Source organism: Panicum virgatum, chromosome 3K (genome assembly GCF_016808335.1).
Source record: "Panicum virgatum strain AP13 chromosome 3K, P.virgatum_v5, whole genome shotgun sequence".
NCBI lineage: Eukaryota > Viridiplantae > Streptophyta > Magnoliopsida > Poales > Poaceae > Panicum > Panicum virgatum.
This window is the reverse complement of record NC_053138.1, coordinates 56,612,530-56,630,361: the sequence shown is the minus strand read 5'-3', so window position 1 is coordinate 56,630,361 and position 17,832 is coordinate 56,612,530. Positions and strand designations below refer to the sequence as shown.

The window sequence follows — 17,832 nt, the reverse complement described above, 5'->3', positions numbered from 1 at the left end:
TTTTGGATTAGGGAAGAAGGCACCCATTCCCATTTTGGGCGGAACAGATCTGCTGAATTTTGGCATTACTTCTGCTATCTTCCTCTCAAAATATAGTTTTTTTTAGATTTTTTTGCCAAAATAAAACCTTTTAAACTTGAAGATTATCAACATAAAAGTAATACTAGTTTATCACAATAAACCCAACTAATGTAATATGTAACTTTTTTCATTTAAAATTAATTTTTTAGGGATATTATATTGGATAAAGATGGTAATGTTTCACTTAATCACTTTGATCCTTTTTGAAAGTTGTTATATATTGAGACGGAGGTGGTACTATTTTTTTAGCTTCTTCACTTCAGCAGTTCAGCTGCTGTGTTGGTATACATCTGTTCGGCTGGTCTAATTTCGGCCGATTCAATAATATTTTGGGAGAGAATAAACCAAAATAAACTGAAAGCAGACAAACCAAACAGAGAAAATTTTCATTGAAAAGTTTTTTTATTCCACTTGTAGGGGCGCCGACGGTGCTGTGGGAGCCACTGCACTTCTGCGACAACGTTGTCGGCCTCAGTTGCTGTGACCCCACTGCCGATGCCGTGCTCAGGGAGGAGTTCGAGGCCCTGAACGTGCCCGCCTCCGACCCCGCCTGCGCCACCATTGTCAAGGCCATCCTCTGCCAAGTAAGAGGATCTCTAATTTCAATACTAAAAGTAATCATTTTGGTAATGAGAGTTGCTCCAGCTGCATCGGCAATACCAAAATATTTTTGATAACCTGCAAAACACAACTTCCTCTTGCTCAAATGTAGGAGATTCCTCCATACACACTATCTTTTGAGTAAATCTGCTACCGCACTGGCTACTAAAAATGTAAAAAGTACTATTGGTGGTGGACAGAAAAGATATAAAGAATATGAGAGATATGTAGTTTGCTTGAGATGCTCTATGATTGTGTTTGGATTAGGGTGATTAAATTTTAGTCCCCCTCGTATCGAATTTGACCATGTTATATGCTACTGAAAAAATATATTAATGATTAATTAATTAAGTTTAACAGATTTGGCTCGTGAATTTGTCTTCCTTTATTTAATTAGTTTTATAATTATTTTATGTTTAGCCTCCTTAATTAGTATCAAACATCCTATATAATCCATACTAAAATTCACCCCTAAGTAAAAGTAAGGGCTACATCGACGCCCAATTTTTGAACCTTTAATTTTAATCAAAATCTCTTGTTCTCTTTATTTTTTTTCCAACGTCCACACTGTCTCCAGATCCACACGTACGCTATTTGTGGATGTTGCTGATTTGCTTCGTACTTGCGCGTACAGAGGTGCATACCCTCGACTTCTCCCAAGCCGGTCAACGCCGGCAGCATCAGCTCTATTCCCCCACGGTGCCGCGCTCCGCCACCCCCGTCGACGACCACCTCCGCCCAGCCACAGCACCAGGATGCCGGCATATGCCTCGAGCGACTCGCCGGCGCCGCCACCTACCAGGGCATGGCCGTGCACCCGGACGGCTCCGGCAGGGCCTTCCTGTACACCCAGGACGGCAAGGTCTCGCTTGCGATGCTGCCCCCACGGGGGTCCGGAGCGGCGTTGCAGGTCAACGGCGACGGGGCCATTCTCGACCTCACTGGTCGGGCGCTCATTAGGCTAACGGGGCTTGCGCTCCACCCGGAGTTCGCGGCCAACGGACTCTTGTTTGTCGCCTACACCTGCGATAGCGACAACTCACCAGCGTGCGGCGGCGCTGGAACATCATCATCCTCGTCTCCTCCTTCTCCTCCTCCTGCTGCTGGTGGTGGAAATCGATCGAGCAGGTACCAGTTCGTTGTCGAGGAGTTCAGCACGAAGGGCGTTGACTATGGCATGGTAACGTACTTCGATCGTGTCAAGAATACAGATCTAAATTTAAAAGTTCTGAGATGTATGTGCTTTATTACTACCTTTGATCTGCTGCTTTGATTCACCAGGGGACTCATCAAGCTCGAGCTGCTCCAACTGAGGTGAGGAGGATCTTCGCCATGGGTTTGCCGCCGCAGCTGGTGGACGCGCGTGGAGGCCAGATCTTCTTCCGTCCTGGTGGCGATGATGGGCATCTCTACCTCGCCGTGGGGCGTGGTGGTGGAGCAGGAGGCGAAGCGAGCTCCCCGTTTCTGGGCAAGATCATCAGGCTCGACGTCGACCGCATGCCGGCGGGCAACAAGGAGCCCAAGATTTTTGCCAGTGGACTCGGCGACCTGAGGGGCTGCAGCTTCGATTCCATGAAGCCTTCTGACTTGTACTGCGCGGGAGTGGATGAGGTACGATGACAATAGTACATGACAACAAGTACTGTATCTCATAGTCTCAGAAAAGTTCAGATTATACCCTTCAACTATCATTAAAAACTATTTTCTGATAATAAGAACAATCAGTACAAAATATGTCATGGCTTAATAATATGAACTTGTGTAAATGCAAACGAACGTGCAGCAACAGAATGAGCAGATCTACCTGATCTCCAACTACAGCGCCTTTCCAACCACGGCCGCCGTCTCCGTCGTCATCGACCACGGCCGTCCAACAGCCGGCCAGGCGCCATCCATCGTAGGTGGTTTCGTCAATCGAGGTCCCGCTGACCCCTTCTTGAATGGAAGGTACATATGCTGTAAACTGTCAGTGCTGCTGATCATTAAGGCGTTGATTAACCCATACTTATTGAGTTATTGTCCAATGGATGCATACAGGTACATGTACATATATAATTCTTCCGTGTGGGCTGCAGCGGAAACTCCAGCGAGCAATGCTGGCGGGCTCCATGCACACCCCTCCGCCCGGATCCCCAACGTCCGGTGCTCCAAGAGCAGCCCCGTGCCCTGCGGCGGCGAGGCCATCGCCGGCAGCATCGTCTTCTTGTGCCAGGACAGCAGCATGGACGTCTACATCATCACCACCGGCGGCATCTACCGAATCATTCAGCCAGGCCTCTACGCCGGCGGCGCTCCTCCTCTCGCGTCGCCGCAGAAGATGCCACCATGGCTTACGTGGCTCATCTCCATCCTTGGACTTGTTTTCTTGGTAGCGATCCCAGCCATCTCCTCGTCCCTGTGCGGCGGCGCAGGAGCAGGGCGGCCTACACCAAACTTGTCCTTCAGCTTGAGCTGCTGCTCATGGAACTGCTGCTCCAGTGGCACGACAAATTAAAGGCAGAAACTATGCGCCTACCGGTGGTCAAGAGGGTCGTTGTAATGACCCAAATGTGCATCATGAGCATTCTTGTTAGCATTCATAAGTCTTGTTAGTTTGTGTATTTGAAAATGGAAAATAGATTTGTTTTGAAACATATAGTTTCATAGAAATGTGTACTTGCTACAGAATCCTTATCAAGTGGGTCGTTGTAATAATCCTTCGTCTCATTTATTGGACAACTCATGGAAGGGTTTGAATTATATCACTCCATCGCAGGCTTGCACTCAATATTTCACTAACAATTAAGAAGAAAACAAATATGTGCAACGTAATCACTGACCTCTCAGAAATTGCCCAAATGGAATTTTCCATGCTAAAAGGAAAGGGCACATGTTCAAAGGCAATTTCCAGACTTTTAGGTCGAAATGTTTAATGAATTGCAAGCTAATCCATTAGTGAAATGTAAAAGAGGGAACAGCCTTTCCCAGAGCAAGCCCAATCCAAGGGGGCAACAAACAAAAAACACTAAGTTTACAAAAAAAAAATAGTGAGTTTCAGGGAATTATGCCGGCTTCCATACCCAACACCCCCAGCTCCCCCTACCAGGTGCGTAATCAGGGAGCATGCACCTCTGCAATATACCTGGTCCAAAACCAGGAAGGATGCAAAGAAAGGAACCGAACCATCTGTTTAGTCTCTGCCAAAGGCGGCTATCAAGGTTGGAACTTGCAGAGATCCAAGCGAAGGATCAGCCTATGTTCTATGAACCCAGTAGAAAATCGCAAAACCCCCCGCAGAAGCCCTGAACCAGGCGATTCAATCGCTCCCAGTTCGTCAACTCAACTAACAAGCGGAGGGGGCAATAGCCACCGCTCTCAGGAACAAGCAGGTAGGATCGAAAACAGAGCAGCCACATCTCCACCCCACAAGCTACTGGTCGGAGGAACTCCCAGATAGGCAGATAGTGTGGATCCAGTTCAGAGCCGATGCCACGGCGCGGGAGCAACGACTCCGGTACGTTGTTCCCGGATGAAGCGCGCTCCGGAGCATGGCGAGATCCCTAGGGTACTGAGTTTGTTCAGGGTTTACCTTTCCTGGAGGAAGGCCAGGGCGGAGTTGACGTCGAGCCCGGCCTGGCGGAGGTAGGCCTCGACGTCCTCGACGAAGGCCGCCGCCGGGATGCCCCGGCGCTCCGCCACCCCCTGCGGCGTCGACGCCGCCGCCGCCGCCATGAGAGAGAGAGAGAGAGGCGAAGGCCCAAGTGTAGAGAGGAGGGAGAAGGCGGCGGCAGCTTCGTCAAAGCCCAAAGAGACTTATTGAACAGGGTCTATGGTCGGTCCGTGACCCCTGGACGCCTGGGGTGATCTCGTAGTTCCTATGCGTGGAGACAATGGGATCGGTCCATGGATTTTGCTTCCTTTTCCACATTTCGCTCAAAGGGTTGAAGGGATTGGGTTTCTGTTCGGTGGGTCCATCCGACCTCGTTATGGGGCTTGGCCCAGCTTGTAATGAGATTCAAGGCCCATTGAGCGCGCAACAACAATCAAGGCCCCCGGCAGCTCTGCGGGTGTATGTTGGGACTTCTAACTTGGCAGGGGCCACGAGCGGAAATATTAGAAGTCACATTTATTATAAAAAGTTTAATAATTATTTTTTTGTTTTTAAATATTTATTTTTACCCGAAAATTTTTTACGTATTGCCGGAACACTTAAAAAATTATTCTGAAACAAAAAAAAATTATTTCGAAACAATTTTAAAATGAATTACACATGTGGACTAATTTATTGGACTACTTTAGGCCCAAAATACAAAAACTAGAGTGGGAAATAATATGTGCGACAGCTCGGCTGGGGGTAACGCGCGTTACCCCCAACGTGACCCCGTCACGAGCACTCTAGGCGTTGGGCTGTTCTTTTTCTACAAAGAGAGAGTACTGTAGCAAAGGGTCCAACCGAGAGCCCCATCAGCCCATGGAGTAGCCCTAGGCGCCGGGTCAGCCCAGCTCCGCTCCCATTGGCGTTTTTTTTGGAGGAAAGATGTCACGGTCCTTTCACACGTGTCGAACTGAACTTTGAAAAACAAATCCTCATATTTTGTTCTTATTTTCTATGATTTGTTGAAGTTCTTGGCTACCTTGAGCTTTTCTAGGGTTTGGTCTCGATCTACTTGGTTGCAAGGTTTTTTGAGTGCATGTGTTTGAAGAAAAGGGGTGGAAATAAGGCTACAAAACCTGAAAATTCACTTAATTTACTTTTGGTTGAGGTTTGGACAGTGGATTTATGAATTCAGTAACTTCTCCAAAGTCTTAGGAGATTTCTGCGGAATCTCCCCAACTGGACAAATCTCCAAAAAAAATCTTTAGATTATTGGCATAAAAGTTGTAAAACGATTCAAATTTCGACGATTCCCTAATTGCTTGATTGCTTGCTTTGATGCTTAGGGGATTACCTGATTGCTTGCTCTGATGCTCAACTCCGAGACAGAATAGGACACTGCGATATGGGGTCAGATTGTCAGCGATACAGTGAGTGACAAACCGATGGGGTTAACTGGGAACAGCCTAAAATTGACCACTAATACAGAACAGCTCAATAGTCATGGTTAGAAAGTCTCTTTTGTCTCGGTTTTTCAACCGGGATCCCCAAGCCGGGACAAAAGATCGGGGTCTTTGGTCCCGAGTCTGGCAACTGGGACTAAAGAGTGTTTTTAATTCCGGCTCATGCTACGGCCCGGGACAAAAAAGTTTTCACGAATAAAAAAAGGTGGACCTTGACAGCTTGTCGGCCGGCGGGCCGCTGTCGCTGGCCATGGCGCCCTCTCCTTCTACCTCATCCTTGTCCTACACGGCAAGCCTCATTTCTCAAATTCCCCAATCAATTACAAACCCATCAAATTCTCCATTCAATTACAACAATTAAACCAACATCAATCTTCAAATTAAACATATTCAATCTTCCCCAAGTTCCTCCAAACAACAGCAGCTAAGAACAATTTCATCAAAAAATACTATCGATCTCCACCTCCTACGCTTGCACTTGCCGTCGAGCTGCCGCACACCGGTCCTGCCCCAGGCCACCCTCTCGCCGGCCGACCCATCGTGCGCTGGCCCCGCCCGAGGTTGCCCGCGCTGGGGCCTGGCCGAGCCGCTCCCACCCACGCGCGACAGCCGGCGGCGGCGCCCGACCTGCTCAACCCGCACTGGTGGCCCCCGGCCTGGATGCGCAGCGGCCGGCCCGCTCCGCCCGCGCCTGTGGCCCCGTCCTGGACGCGCAGCGACCGGCGGCGGCACCCGGCCCGCTCCGCCAGTGCCGGTGGCCCCTGGCCTGGACGCGCGGCGGCCGGCGGCGGCAACCGGCCCGCTCTGCCAGGTGGCTCCCGATTTGGACGCGCGGCGGCCGGAGGCGGCGCCTGGCCCGCTCCGCCCGCACCGTTGGCCCCCCGATCTGGACGCACAGCAGCCGGCGGCGGTGCCCTGCCCGTGCCGGCGGTCCTCGGCCTCCTCCCGCCCACGCCTCCCCGGCCAAGCGCTTCAATCTCCTGCTCCAAGTGTGAAAGAAAAGATGAGAGAGAGAGAGGAGTTGAGGGGAGAGAAGAGAGCTCAGAGATTGACGAAAGGATAAGGCACCGGTGTTGTGCTTCCTCTCCAAGTCCAAGATATAAAGTGACGGAGAGCTTCTCGGGACTTTGAAGAAAAAATGGCCGAACCAGGAACATGCATTTTAGTGGCGGGCGGAGTCTTCACTCGGGAGGCGGACTTTTAGGGTGGAGTCAGCACCGGGGACTAAAAAGTTTAGTCGCGGGTGATGGCTTCACGCGGGATTAATGGGGGACATTTAGTTCCGGGTGGAGGCACCACCCGGGATAAAAGATTTTTATTGTCTTTTAGCTATTGGACTCGGGACTAAAGTTATCATTGATTTCGGGTTCAAAAGCAGTCGGGATTAATGTGCTGGACCAAAGGTCTCTATAGTAGTGGACGATGAGTGCCATGCCAATGGACTTTTAGAGATTGTTTGCTTCGGTTTCATAGAAGAGAGCAAAAGGCCGGTAGTGTGAGGAGCCCGTTTTGTGCCCCCGTTTAAAAGTTTGGACGAGGTCCGCGCATGCCACTGACAGTGGGTCCGACTCGACGTGAAATATGTTTTAGATTCGTCACATGAAAACATGTCCCGCTTTTTCTTGTAGTATACAGAACTTTTTCTCCAGCCTTTATTTGTCGCTTTCCAAGAAAATTGAATCGGCACACACATGTTTGAGATTCACCGTACCGACGACGCGTCGGGTTTCTGGCGAGGAAGAATCCAAGGGGAATTAAGGAGAGAGGCGCTCGGAAGCTTCGCCCCAAACAAATGGGAGTACTACGGGACGGACAGATGTTGTACTGCAAACACCACTGGAAGTTGTATAATAATAATAATAATAATAATAATAATAATAATAATAATAATAATAATAATAATAATATTATGATTGCTTGCTCTGACGCTTAATAGCGTGTGGATAGTCATTGCAGCGCGCGATTACAGACGTCAGGCTATCCACACCGGTGTCCCGTATATGTTCCCGAAGGAACGGCGTCCAGAAAAAAAAGGCTGCAGCGGGCTCTCGGATACACTCTTATTCATTACATCCAGCCAATAATATTTTTTTCACACACCAAACCAGCTCATTCAGTAACCACTAACTAACAATAGTATTTTTTTTCGCAACGAATCAACACCAACCACCGCACGGCACAGCGAACAGAGTTAACCTCCCGTTTCCTCTATTCCCAGGGGTTTCCGTATCCTTCTCTCATCCTCGATCTCTCAACTGCCAGCGCCCCCGCCGCCCGCAGAATCGGCTCCAGGCCGCAGCCCCATCCCCCGCGCCCGTCCTCCGCCGGCGAAGTCGTCGCCCCGGCCCGGAGGTGTCGCCAGAGGCCGAGGGGGGAGGGTGGGCCGCAGGCTACGCGTGGGAGGAGGGCCGCGCCAAGCGGTCGGCGCAGGGAGGGAGAAGCGGCGCGCGGCCAGATCCGCCGGCGTCCGCGCCTGTGGGCCTCGAGGGGAGCGTGGGCCGCAGGCTACGGGAGGGAGGAGGACCGCGTCAAGCGGTCGGCGCGGGGAGGGAGAAGCGGCGCGCGGACAGATCCGCCGGCGTCCGCGCGCGCCTGGGCCTCGAGGGGAGCGTGGATGTGCGCCGGGGAGCGGGTTTCCTGCATCGTTCCGGAGCTGCCTCGCCTGCCGCCGTCGCCCACTTTGGATCCCCGCGTGGAAGCGAAATCCGGGTTGCCGCCGCCTGCCGGAGCACGCGCCCGGCCGTCCGCTCCCGCCTCCGAGCCTGGCCGGCCCGGAATCCCCTCCGGCCGCGCGGCCGTCCGTGGGTGCGAGGGTCCTGGAGAAGGCTTCGGTGCGCACCCGTGGGCGCAAGAGGAGGCGGCGGCGTTCACCTGATTCGGCGGCGACATCCGAGGAGAGCTCCACAGCTCTTTCCGCCCTCCGTCCAGCCCAACTGAGGTATGTGCACTGCAGTTGCAATGGTGCTCGGCGCCAACTGCTAGCCTCACGTACAGAATACTTTGGAAATTCATTGCCGGCAAAAATCCATGCATTCATGCCATCTTGATTAATTGATATGGCCTTCATCTACCTCACGACTGCTCTGTGCTTGGGTGCGGATTGCTAGTTAGGATCTTCTTGGCTTGGGATTGGGGATCCCGTTCAGTGCTTTGATCAACACACTGTCCTTCCTAGTTCAGAATGTGTTTGTAAGTACCACCAGAGCTTCCTTGTCCTTGGCACCCATTATCCACTGGTTTCATAGAAAAGCCGAGACGGCAGGGAATTTACTTGTTATCAGCCTTGCATTTTAAGCAAAAAGGTACAGTTAATACTGACATGTTCCCTTCTGTTGATGCGTTACTGCCTTAGTTGTGAATAGTGCACGCGATGAATCATAGTACGAAGGATGTGTTAATATGTGGTGTAACCGCCATTTATATGGTGTTAGTACTCGAGAGTAAGTTAATGTGCCAAGGACAGAGGTTAGCTGCTTGCATTTAGGGGGAAGGACGTTTTATCTTGTGGTTACAACTTACAATTGATGTCGAGCATTTACTTTGACCACTTCTGCAGCACTCTTGGGTATGGCTGCATCTAGCTTTATTTTGAGCAAGTGATGTTCCACAAAAAATGGACTAAGTGGAAGATATCACATGGGAACTTCTCTGGCAGCTGTTATGATGCTACTAGATTGATGCTACTAGTGTCACGGGTGAAAAAGGGTTGGCCTAGAATATGGTGTTTAGTTTGCAGGATTGCTTGTTGTGTTTAGTTTTTCCTGCTGAGTTGCAAGACGATCTCGTCAGGGTGATTCTGAATTTTATATGAGGGTGTGGTTTACATTGCCTATCTGGGTGATTCTGAATTTGTGCTGTGAATTAGCAGACTACGTTACATTGATCTGGTGAACAAAGACCAACTTTTTCTTTAGAAGTGTACAAAAATAATCTGATAATAGGTCTTTCTGGGGATAAACATGAGCTATTCCAGCTACAGTTTACATTTGAATATACGATTTACACATTTTCTTTTTACTCTTAACAATAGTTTGAACTCAGTTATGGGAGTAGATGTTATATTTCAGTTGCTACTCCACCTACTTTTTGTTATAAAATTGCTTCCATTACTCATGACTTTTTTTTTACTTCAATTGGGAGTAGATGTTATATTTCAGTTGTTATAGCTATCATTGACATGTGTGTTTTCCTGTCATTTCAGGATGGATCCTAATCAATCACATGATGGTTCACAGGGAGGATTTCCTGGCGGCAACATGCCTCCATACCCCTGGAACCCATACATGTATGGCTACCAAGGTCCTCAATCTTGGTTCCCTCAAGGGTTGCCACAGTTTCCACCCACTGTCCCAATGATGCATCCTGGTAGCAACAGTCCACAATTGTTTGATCCTGCTGAAAACGCAGCCGCATCTACACAAATCGATGAGGAAGATGTGGATCAACCTCCCGTGTCTGCAGCTGAAACCTCCAAAGGAAAGAGGAGCAAAGGCAGCAATTTCAGCCCAGAAGAGGATGTAAACCTAGTCAAGTCATGGCTGGAGATAAGTTGTGACCCAATTATAAGTACAGGACAAAAAAAGGATGGCATGTGGTTTAGGATTCTGCAGCGATACGACTTGAGGAGGGGAGCGTACCCAGAAAGGTCTGTGAAGTCTCTACAGAACCGTTGGGACACTATCAAGGCTGAAGTGGGGAAGTTCTCATCCTTCCATGCTGATGTCATTCGCGAGAATCCTAGCAGACTGTCCGACGCCGATAAGGTTTGTGAGTTGTGGACCTGTTTTATTCCTGTACATTTCTCTAATTTATGCATGTTATTGTAAATTTAACAACTACTATTTGTTGCTGCAGACCACTCGTGCAGCAAGTAATTTTGCGGGTGTCATGGAACACAACTTTGCGTTCCTGCATTGTTGGGAGTCATGAAGAATGAGCCCAAATGGCAGGATCCAAAAGTCAGATCATTTGGAAAGTCAGGTGGCCGTGACGACACCATCAACCTTGGATATGATAATTCTAGCCCTACTGGATCAGCTGAGAAGAGGCCTCCGGGCAGGGATACATCTAAAGTACCGAAGAAGAAAGCGAAATCTTCTGCAGGGTCAACATCATCCATGGAGTACGCTTCGAAGATGCAAGATCTTTCTTTGCAAAAGATCTCTATGATGCAAGAAGAAACTGCACGTAAAAATGATCGTTTCCAGCAACTTGCCTTGATAGATGAGAAGCGCTACGAGGAAATGCGAAGCCACAATCAGTCACTGATACTACTTGAGCAAGAGAAGATTCAGCTCATGCGTGAGAAGCATGACATGGAGAAGGCAGAGAAGGAGCAGAAAGAGGACGAAAGGATCCTTGCAATTAATCTGGATTCTTGCCCACCACCTCTGCGAACATATTACGAAATTCGTCAGCACGGAATTCTGGAGAAGGCTGCTGCTAGGCGCAGGAACGAACAGGGGCCATGAACCTTGCATTGTAATATTATTGTAAGCTTGTATGTCTGTTGTCTGAGTGTGCTTTGGACCTTATTTGCTGTGTGTAATATTACTGTAAGCTTGTGGACTTGGAATCTTATTTTCTGTGTGTAATATTACTGTAAGCTTGTGGACAGGTGTTTGTGACAAGGCAATCATGCAACTTGTGTTTATGCCCCTATTTTGTAATCAGGATTATGCTCATATATAGCAGGCATTCAAAATCTGAATGTTTGTGTTGGGCTGAATTTATCTCTTGTTATCACTGTGTCATATCTCTTGGTGTGATACTGTGGTGGATTGACATATGGGTTTGTGGCTGCTGCTGACACTGCTGTAGCCTGTGCTGTCCCAGGCTGTGAAGCTGCAACCTGGGCACCAGGCGCCTGTGCTGCTGCAGCTGCTCATTTAAAGAAAAAACTACACATGCAAAGGCCATCTTTACAGTCTACACATTAGAGGTGTCGAGCTACAAGTCAATTTTAAAGGTTTCATATATGTAACTTATGCCTATCTCTTTCCTTTACTTGTTTCCTAGTCTGAAATATTATGATTAAAGTTAGTCGAGTGCAGGCACTTGTTTCCTAGTCTGAAATATTATGATTAGAGAACATGACAAATTGGCACTTGTTTCCTAGTCTGAAAAAGAGGTCGACGAACGATGGTGCAGGACCAAGGTAGACGCTCGACGAGGTCTCATTTTTCCTGATCAGAAAAATACATGAAAAACAAAGGCAGACGCACGAGGCGTGATAAAACTCGATGCAAATATTCTTCAGTTTTCATACTTAAACATGCAGCCACAGAACAGCTTCTGACAAAAGTGTGGCGCAAAGCTGGAATCAAACATTGACTCGAAGTTCATATCACCACCTTACAAGATAGGTTCTAGAAACACAAACGACAGAAGTAACCCAAAAGAAAGCATCATCACTCGCCAGCAGCGACCTCCTGTCCAGCCATGGCTTCATCGGTGTCAGCAGGCCTCTCCAGCTTGGTCCCAACATCTTCTTAGAGTAGTTACCTCCATGAGCTTGTCGGTTGTAAAATCCAAACTGTGTGCAGTGAACCATAGATCATTACCCAAAAGTCTGAAAACAAAAGTAATCTGAAAAGGAGACCTCGAACATCTTCTGCAGGCAATTACAATCACAAGTAAACTTAAATTAAAAATTGCAGATTGAGAATTCTAATAAAACTACAAAGGAACTAGCAGGGGTACATAAATTCACTGATCCTTCCACATAGTTAATAAAAAACAGGAACCACCTCTAAATCAAAGATCATACAAATGTGCAAAATACAACCATGCACAACTCAGAAAGGTGAACCCTGTAAGAGACTACCAAGATGTAGAGCTAGAATTAGATAAGAAATTCTCAGACTACCAAACAGGACCCACTTATATTAACCAAATCCACAACTCATCATGCCAGGTAAAATAAGATATAAACAGTTGCCAAGTAGTTAAACAATCATGAGCCCTGTCATCATGGACAAACAAAATGTATTTGGCTGGCATAGATTATTTCAATTGCAATGTACCTGCCATGACAAGATAACCAGGGAGAAAACATATTGTAGCTGTTGAGCATCTACTGTTGAGCAGATCCCAGTCTCATCCACTGGTGCTCGATGAGATCATATTGTAGTTGATAGTGCGTGTTTCGGTCATGAAGCCTATGGTGTGCAGCAACAAATGCCTCCCTGTCTGGGTTGTTGCTGTACGGAACAGCTAGTTGTCCTATGTTCAAGAAATCAACATTACGAGCATGGGCTCCTTCATCTTCCACTACCATGTTATGCAAAATAACACAAGTCATCATTATATCATTAATCTGGCTACGGTCCCAGCCATATGCGGGTCCTCTGATCACGGCAAACCGAGTTTGTAGCACACCAAATGCACGCTCTATATCCTTGCGCGCACTTTCCTGTTGAGCTGCAAAATGCCGCATCTTTTGCTCCATGGGGTGACGAATAGTCTTAACAAATGCTGCCCACTCAGGGTAAATCCCATCCGCAAGGTAATAGCCCATGTTATATGTCCTTCCATTCACTGCAAACGACACAGGGGTTGAACGACCCCTTAGGTAACTAGAGAACATAGGGGATCTATGAAGAACATTAATGTCATTGTTACTCCCCGGCATGCCAAAGTAAGCATGCCATTTCCATAGATCATGCGATGCAACAGCCTCTAAAATCATAGTTGGATGCTTCCCTCTGCCCGTGAACTGACCCTTGGGCAATTCCTCCACTCCCAGTGCATGCAATCTATGCTGCCTAGCATCCCCGGGAACCCACGATTCTGCCCCTCTTGAAGAAGCCTAGCTACATCGGCTTCGTTGGGTGCCCGTAGGTACTGCTCGCCAAAAACTTCAATGACAGCCTGACAGAAATGATTCAAAGCTTGTCTAGCAGTTGAATCACCGATACGCACGTACTCGTCAACAGCATCCGCCGGGAGTCCGTAAGCAAGAATGCGCATTGACGCGACACACTTTTGGAGAGCCGATAGTCCTTCCTTGCCAGTGGCATCGCATTTCTTTTTGAAGTAGTCATCATGATTTTTTACAGCCTCTTTAATGCGCTTGAATAAAGGACGACGCATCCGAAATCTGAAACAACACTTCTGATATGAGGCACTAGAGACATAGGGCTATCGTTATTTGAAATATGCACATCTATACCTTCGACGGAATTGCTTGTCGTTGTACACTGGATTTGGTACGAAGTAGTCGGCTTTGATCCTCTTATGACCAGAAGGAAGGTCCCTCGCCGAATAACCTTTGGAGGACCATCACTTCGACGATGCGTGCGAGAGCTCTCTGCTTCCACCAGGAGATTGTATGTCGCCACCTCCGCTTCATCATCATCAAGCAAGAAATGCATGTCATCGTCTTCCTCCTCCATCATCCAGAAATTTCGCAACGAGCTTTGGTAGTTGTCCATGGCAGAGACCAACTGCACCTATTCATAAAAAGTATGTCTGACTGATCATTGGAATGAATTACCAATTTACCATGTGTGCTGGTGGGAAATGATATTCCAGCAAAAAGAATGGATGGATTCTACACAGTTTACTTCAACATTGCAGCCTGAGTCCCCAAAATTACACTTGCAAGTAGAAATAATACAGAATAACGCACGGCCTCTTTCTTCTAGTACATTGTAGTTTAGAACAGGCAATTAAAGAGGAAACGATCTGTTTCCTGTGTATCCCTATACATTCACTTGCTGCAATACCCAACCGACCAGTTCTTGAGTGAGAAAGTTATTTCAGATTCTGTGCATTTTTCGCAGGTGAAGACACCATCGATGAGTTTGTTCACCTATGTATAATGTATCTCGGTTAACTGAAGGTGTTGCAAAATGTTTCGTCCTCTAGTGCTCTGCTGTTTGCCCTGAACCCGGGTTGCTCTCTAATCAGTACTATCATTGCACAGAATTTTTGGCTGACGAACATGCAAAACACAAATTGGAAATCGATCTTGCGAGAGTGGGCTCACCTTTTTCACCTCTGGCGCTCACAAGGACAAGTTGCAGACGAAGGGGCAGAGCGGGGTGCTGCAATCGAAGGGGCAGAGCACGTCCGGTGCAGGTCGGACGCGCCGCGCAGGGCTCCGCCGCCGACCAACGTGCTCCACCTCCGCCACCGCACGCCGCCCCCGGCCCGCGCTGCGCCTCCGCTGCCGCCGCACGCCGGCACGCCGTTCCCGGCCCCGCGCTGCTCCTCCTCTGCCGCCCGCCGCCCCCGGCCCGCTCCACGCAGGGCTCCGCCGGCGCCTTCGCCGCTGGCGCGCGCAGACCTCCGCCGACAAAGCCACCCGTGCCCACGCTCTGCTTCCGCCGCCGCTGGTTGCCAGGGCCGGCGTGACGAGCGGATATGGAGCGACAGCAGCTGCGGGAGGAAGAAAAGGGAAAAAATAAACTGACATGTGGGCCCCACTGCTGGTAGTTGGTATAGGAGAAAGATTTAGAGGATAGATGAGTGAAAAAAATATAATATAAAAAAGAAAATGTCGATGACCAGAATAATATATATATTTTTTAGGATGAATATAGAAACACATGAATGTGAACAGCCTCAGACGGCGTGCCCGGAACAGGTGCGGCAGCAGCCACCGTGTGCTTTCGTGTACGTTTTGACCAGTTCGACGTGGCGGTCGCGCGCGCGTCGATCGGTTGAAATTTCTCTACTCGCCGCCCGAAAGGAGTTTGTACCTGTCTTCAATGCAGGTGATGGTTCGGACAACCATCGCCGGGAGATTCCACGTTTGGTTGATGGGCTATCAGCCCAATAATCTGAACCCAGGTTCGCGGTTCGCTGCACTCATTTCAAATAAAAATATCTGATGAATGCGTGAAAAAAGACAAAATTGATGATGTCATCCCACATGCAGATATGTTTAGAACTTCAAAAAACTATAATCGTTGAACCGTGTATCCAAATTAAATTTGGACTGCATCATTATTTTCTTATGATAAGATCTTCAAAATAAGACCACACTTATATTTTTTTTTGACACGAGGCAACCCTCATTTCCATTGCATCCAACAGAAATTCCACAAAGTTCACAGAGTTTGGGAAATATGAAAGAGGGAGAGGGGGATAGGGGGGAATCTAGTCTGATTCAGGCTAGATAACGCTGCAGAGATGTGGCCCAAGGCTCCCAAGCCACAGCACCCTCCAAATAGTTTTACAGACCGAGTTTTAAGCTGATGAGGTCAAGACACAAGACAGATCAAAAGGACAACGACAGGTCCCCGGCGTTTTTTCTTCAGTGACCGCGCTCCCCCATCGGTTCAGTTTGCTGTCATCATGTTCATCTTCTGGAGTTGGTGGCAGGATCCTGGCTGTTGTCGTCGTCGATGTCGGCTGGCACGCCATCATCCTATGGGCCCAAGCAAGCATAGTCTGGACGCCCTCCAAGATCTTCCCCTGTGTCTCAGAGTTGTATAAGCCTGTCCAATAGGTCAAGAATGAGCAGACATGAATTAGGATCTCCAAAGGGTTCTTGATTATCTTCATGTCAAAGCAGGCTCTATTTCTGCATTTCCAAGTGGCCCAGTAGACTGCTGCACAGCCACTAGTGTATACAGGGACACCCCTGGTAGCCATTTATTAATCCGAGTCCTATATTGTTGAAACCAATTACCCCCCAAGTTATCTTAGCAACTGGGCATTGAAAGAACAAGTGATCAATGGTTTCATGTGAAGTGCAAAATTGACATATGGGGTCCCCTACCCAATGTCTTCATATTAGATTATTCTTGGTTAAAATGGCATTATTCTCCACTAACCACATAAAGATTTTGATCTTGTAGGGGATTTTGGCTTTCCAAATGTGATTAAAGTGTCTCCCAGCATCCTCCCTAGTCAGGAAGTCATAGACTGATTTTGTGGAGAACATTGAGTTTTTGTTCCACTTCCAGATAGGTACATCAGCTCTATCCTCAAACACATGGTTGTAGATGTTGTTGATCACCTCGATCCATTGTTCAAAGAGAATAGGAGGCAGCCATCTTCTAAAGTGGACTTGCCCATGATTGACCAAAAAATTAAAGACTGAGATATTTTTGTTATCACAGAGATCAAATAGAACTGGGTAAAGAATACATAATGGTTTGTCTGAAATCCAAACATCAGTCCAAAGAGAGGTTTTTCTCCCATTTTTGACTGAAAAGGTTCTCCTCTCAGATAGATGTGTTTCACTTTCAACAGATCATGCCACACTGGTGAGTCATCTATTTTGTGTCTCACAGAACCAACAGTCTCCCCCTGCAAATATTTTCTCTTGACTATACTCCGCCACATCCCATCCTCATATTCTAGTTTTCACCACTATTTACATAATAATACATAATAAGCTGATGTTCATTTTTTTGGATGTTTTTTATTCTTAGCCCTCCTTTTTTTTCTGCTTTTATTTATAGTATCCCACCTTACTAGGTGATACTTCTTTTTCTGTCCACCCCCTTGCCAAAAAAATATTCTTCTCTGCTTATCCAACCTATCAGTAATGGTTTTAGGAAGGAGGTACATGGACATATGATAGATAAAGGAGTTAAATAGGCTGGAATCAATCAGGGTGGTTCTACCAGCTATTGATAAGGATTTTCCTTTCCAAGTAGCCAGCTTCTTATCATTTTTCTCTTCTAGCAAGGCCCAGTCTTTGACATGAAGCCTGCTAGGGCTGACCGGCACACCCAAGTATTTCAAGGGAAAAGTCCCAATCTGGCAGTTGAATAATTCAACATATTGCAAATTCATATTGTGATCCCCATTCACAAGAATTACTTCATTTTTGGAGAAGTTTATCTTCAGACCAGTCATGATTTCATAAATGTCAAGAAGGATTTTCATGTTCCTTGCATTTTCAAAATTTTCTTTCAAATAGGTAATGGGATCATCTGCATATTGCAGGATAGCCACTCCATGTGGGATCAGATTATTAGCTAGACCAGTCAGCATCCCATTTCTTTGGGAGTGTCTGACCATTCTAGTCAAGTAATCTGCAACAAAGTTGAAGAGTATAGGTGAGAGAGGGTCACCTTGGCGCACACCTTTATGACTGACAAAGTAGGGGCCAGTTTGGTCATTCACCTTGACACTTATGGTGCCACCTGA

The 17,832-nt window shown here is 47.7% G+C and overlaps 4 protein-coding genes and 1 long non-coding RNA gene across 6 annotated transcripts in view; 2 read left to right on the top strand and 3 right to left on the bottom strand.

Moving 5' to 3' along the window:
• Positions 1 to 4,412, bottom strand: part of LOC120699796 (probable prefoldin subunit 3) — a 37,854-nt gene extending 33,442 nt beyond the window's left edge. Inside the window, exon 1 of the mRNA XM_039983876.1 lies at positions 4,250 to 4,412. Within this exon, the coding sequence (XP_039839810.1) occupies positions 4,250 to 4,392 (143 nt within the window). The 5' untranslated portion in view covers positions 4,393 to 4,412. The remainder of the gene's footprint in view (positions 1 to 4,249) is intronic.
• Positions 1,184 to 3,375, top strand: LOC120699793 (HIPL1 protein-like). The gene is made up of 4 exons (XM_039983872.1): positions 1,184 to 1,861; positions 1,963 to 2,292; positions 2,465 to 2,628; positions 2,719 to 3,375. The coding sequence occupies exons 1-4, from the start codon at positions 1,487 to 1,489 to the stop codon at positions 3,173 to 3,175; spliced, it is 1,326 nt and encodes a 441-aa protein (XP_039839806.1). The 5' UTR covers positions 1,184 to 1,486; the 3' UTR covers positions 3,176 to 3,375.
• A 3,811-nt stretch (positions 4,413 to 8,223) lies between the features above and the next one.
• On the bottom strand, positions 8,224 to 8,730 carry LOC120701088 (translation initiation factor IF-2-like). Its single transcript, XM_039985252.1, has one exon. The coding sequence runs from the start codon at positions 8,728 to 8,730 to the stop codon at positions 8,224 to 8,226; it is 507 nt and encodes a 168-aa protein (XP_039841186.1).
• Positions 8,731 to 9,920: 1,190 nt separating this feature from the next.
• Positions 9,921 to 11,189, top strand: LOC120701087. Its single transcript, XM_039985251.1, has 2 exons — positions 9,921 to 10,481; positions 10,668 to 11,189. Exons 1-2 carry the CDS (start codon positions 9,921 to 9,923, stop codon positions 11,187 to 11,189), a joined length of 1,083 nt encoding a protein of 360 aa, XP_039841185.1.
• A 759-nt stretch (positions 11,190 to 11,948) lies between these two features.
• Positions 11,949 to 14,867, bottom strand: LOC120699800. Of its 2 annotated transcripts, none has more exons than XR_005685595.1 (4): positions 14,711 to 14,867; positions 13,892 to 14,171; positions 12,744 to 13,819; positions 11,949 to 12,331 (listed from the first exon to the last, which is right to left on the bottom strand). It is a non-coding gene; the product is annotated as an uncharacterized LOC120699800 (long non-coding RNA). The 2 variants fall into 2 exon arrangements; XR_005685594.1 differs by having other exon boundaries at positions 11,949 to 12,253.
• Between the last annotated feature and the right edge of the window lie 2,965 nt (positions 14,868 to 17,832).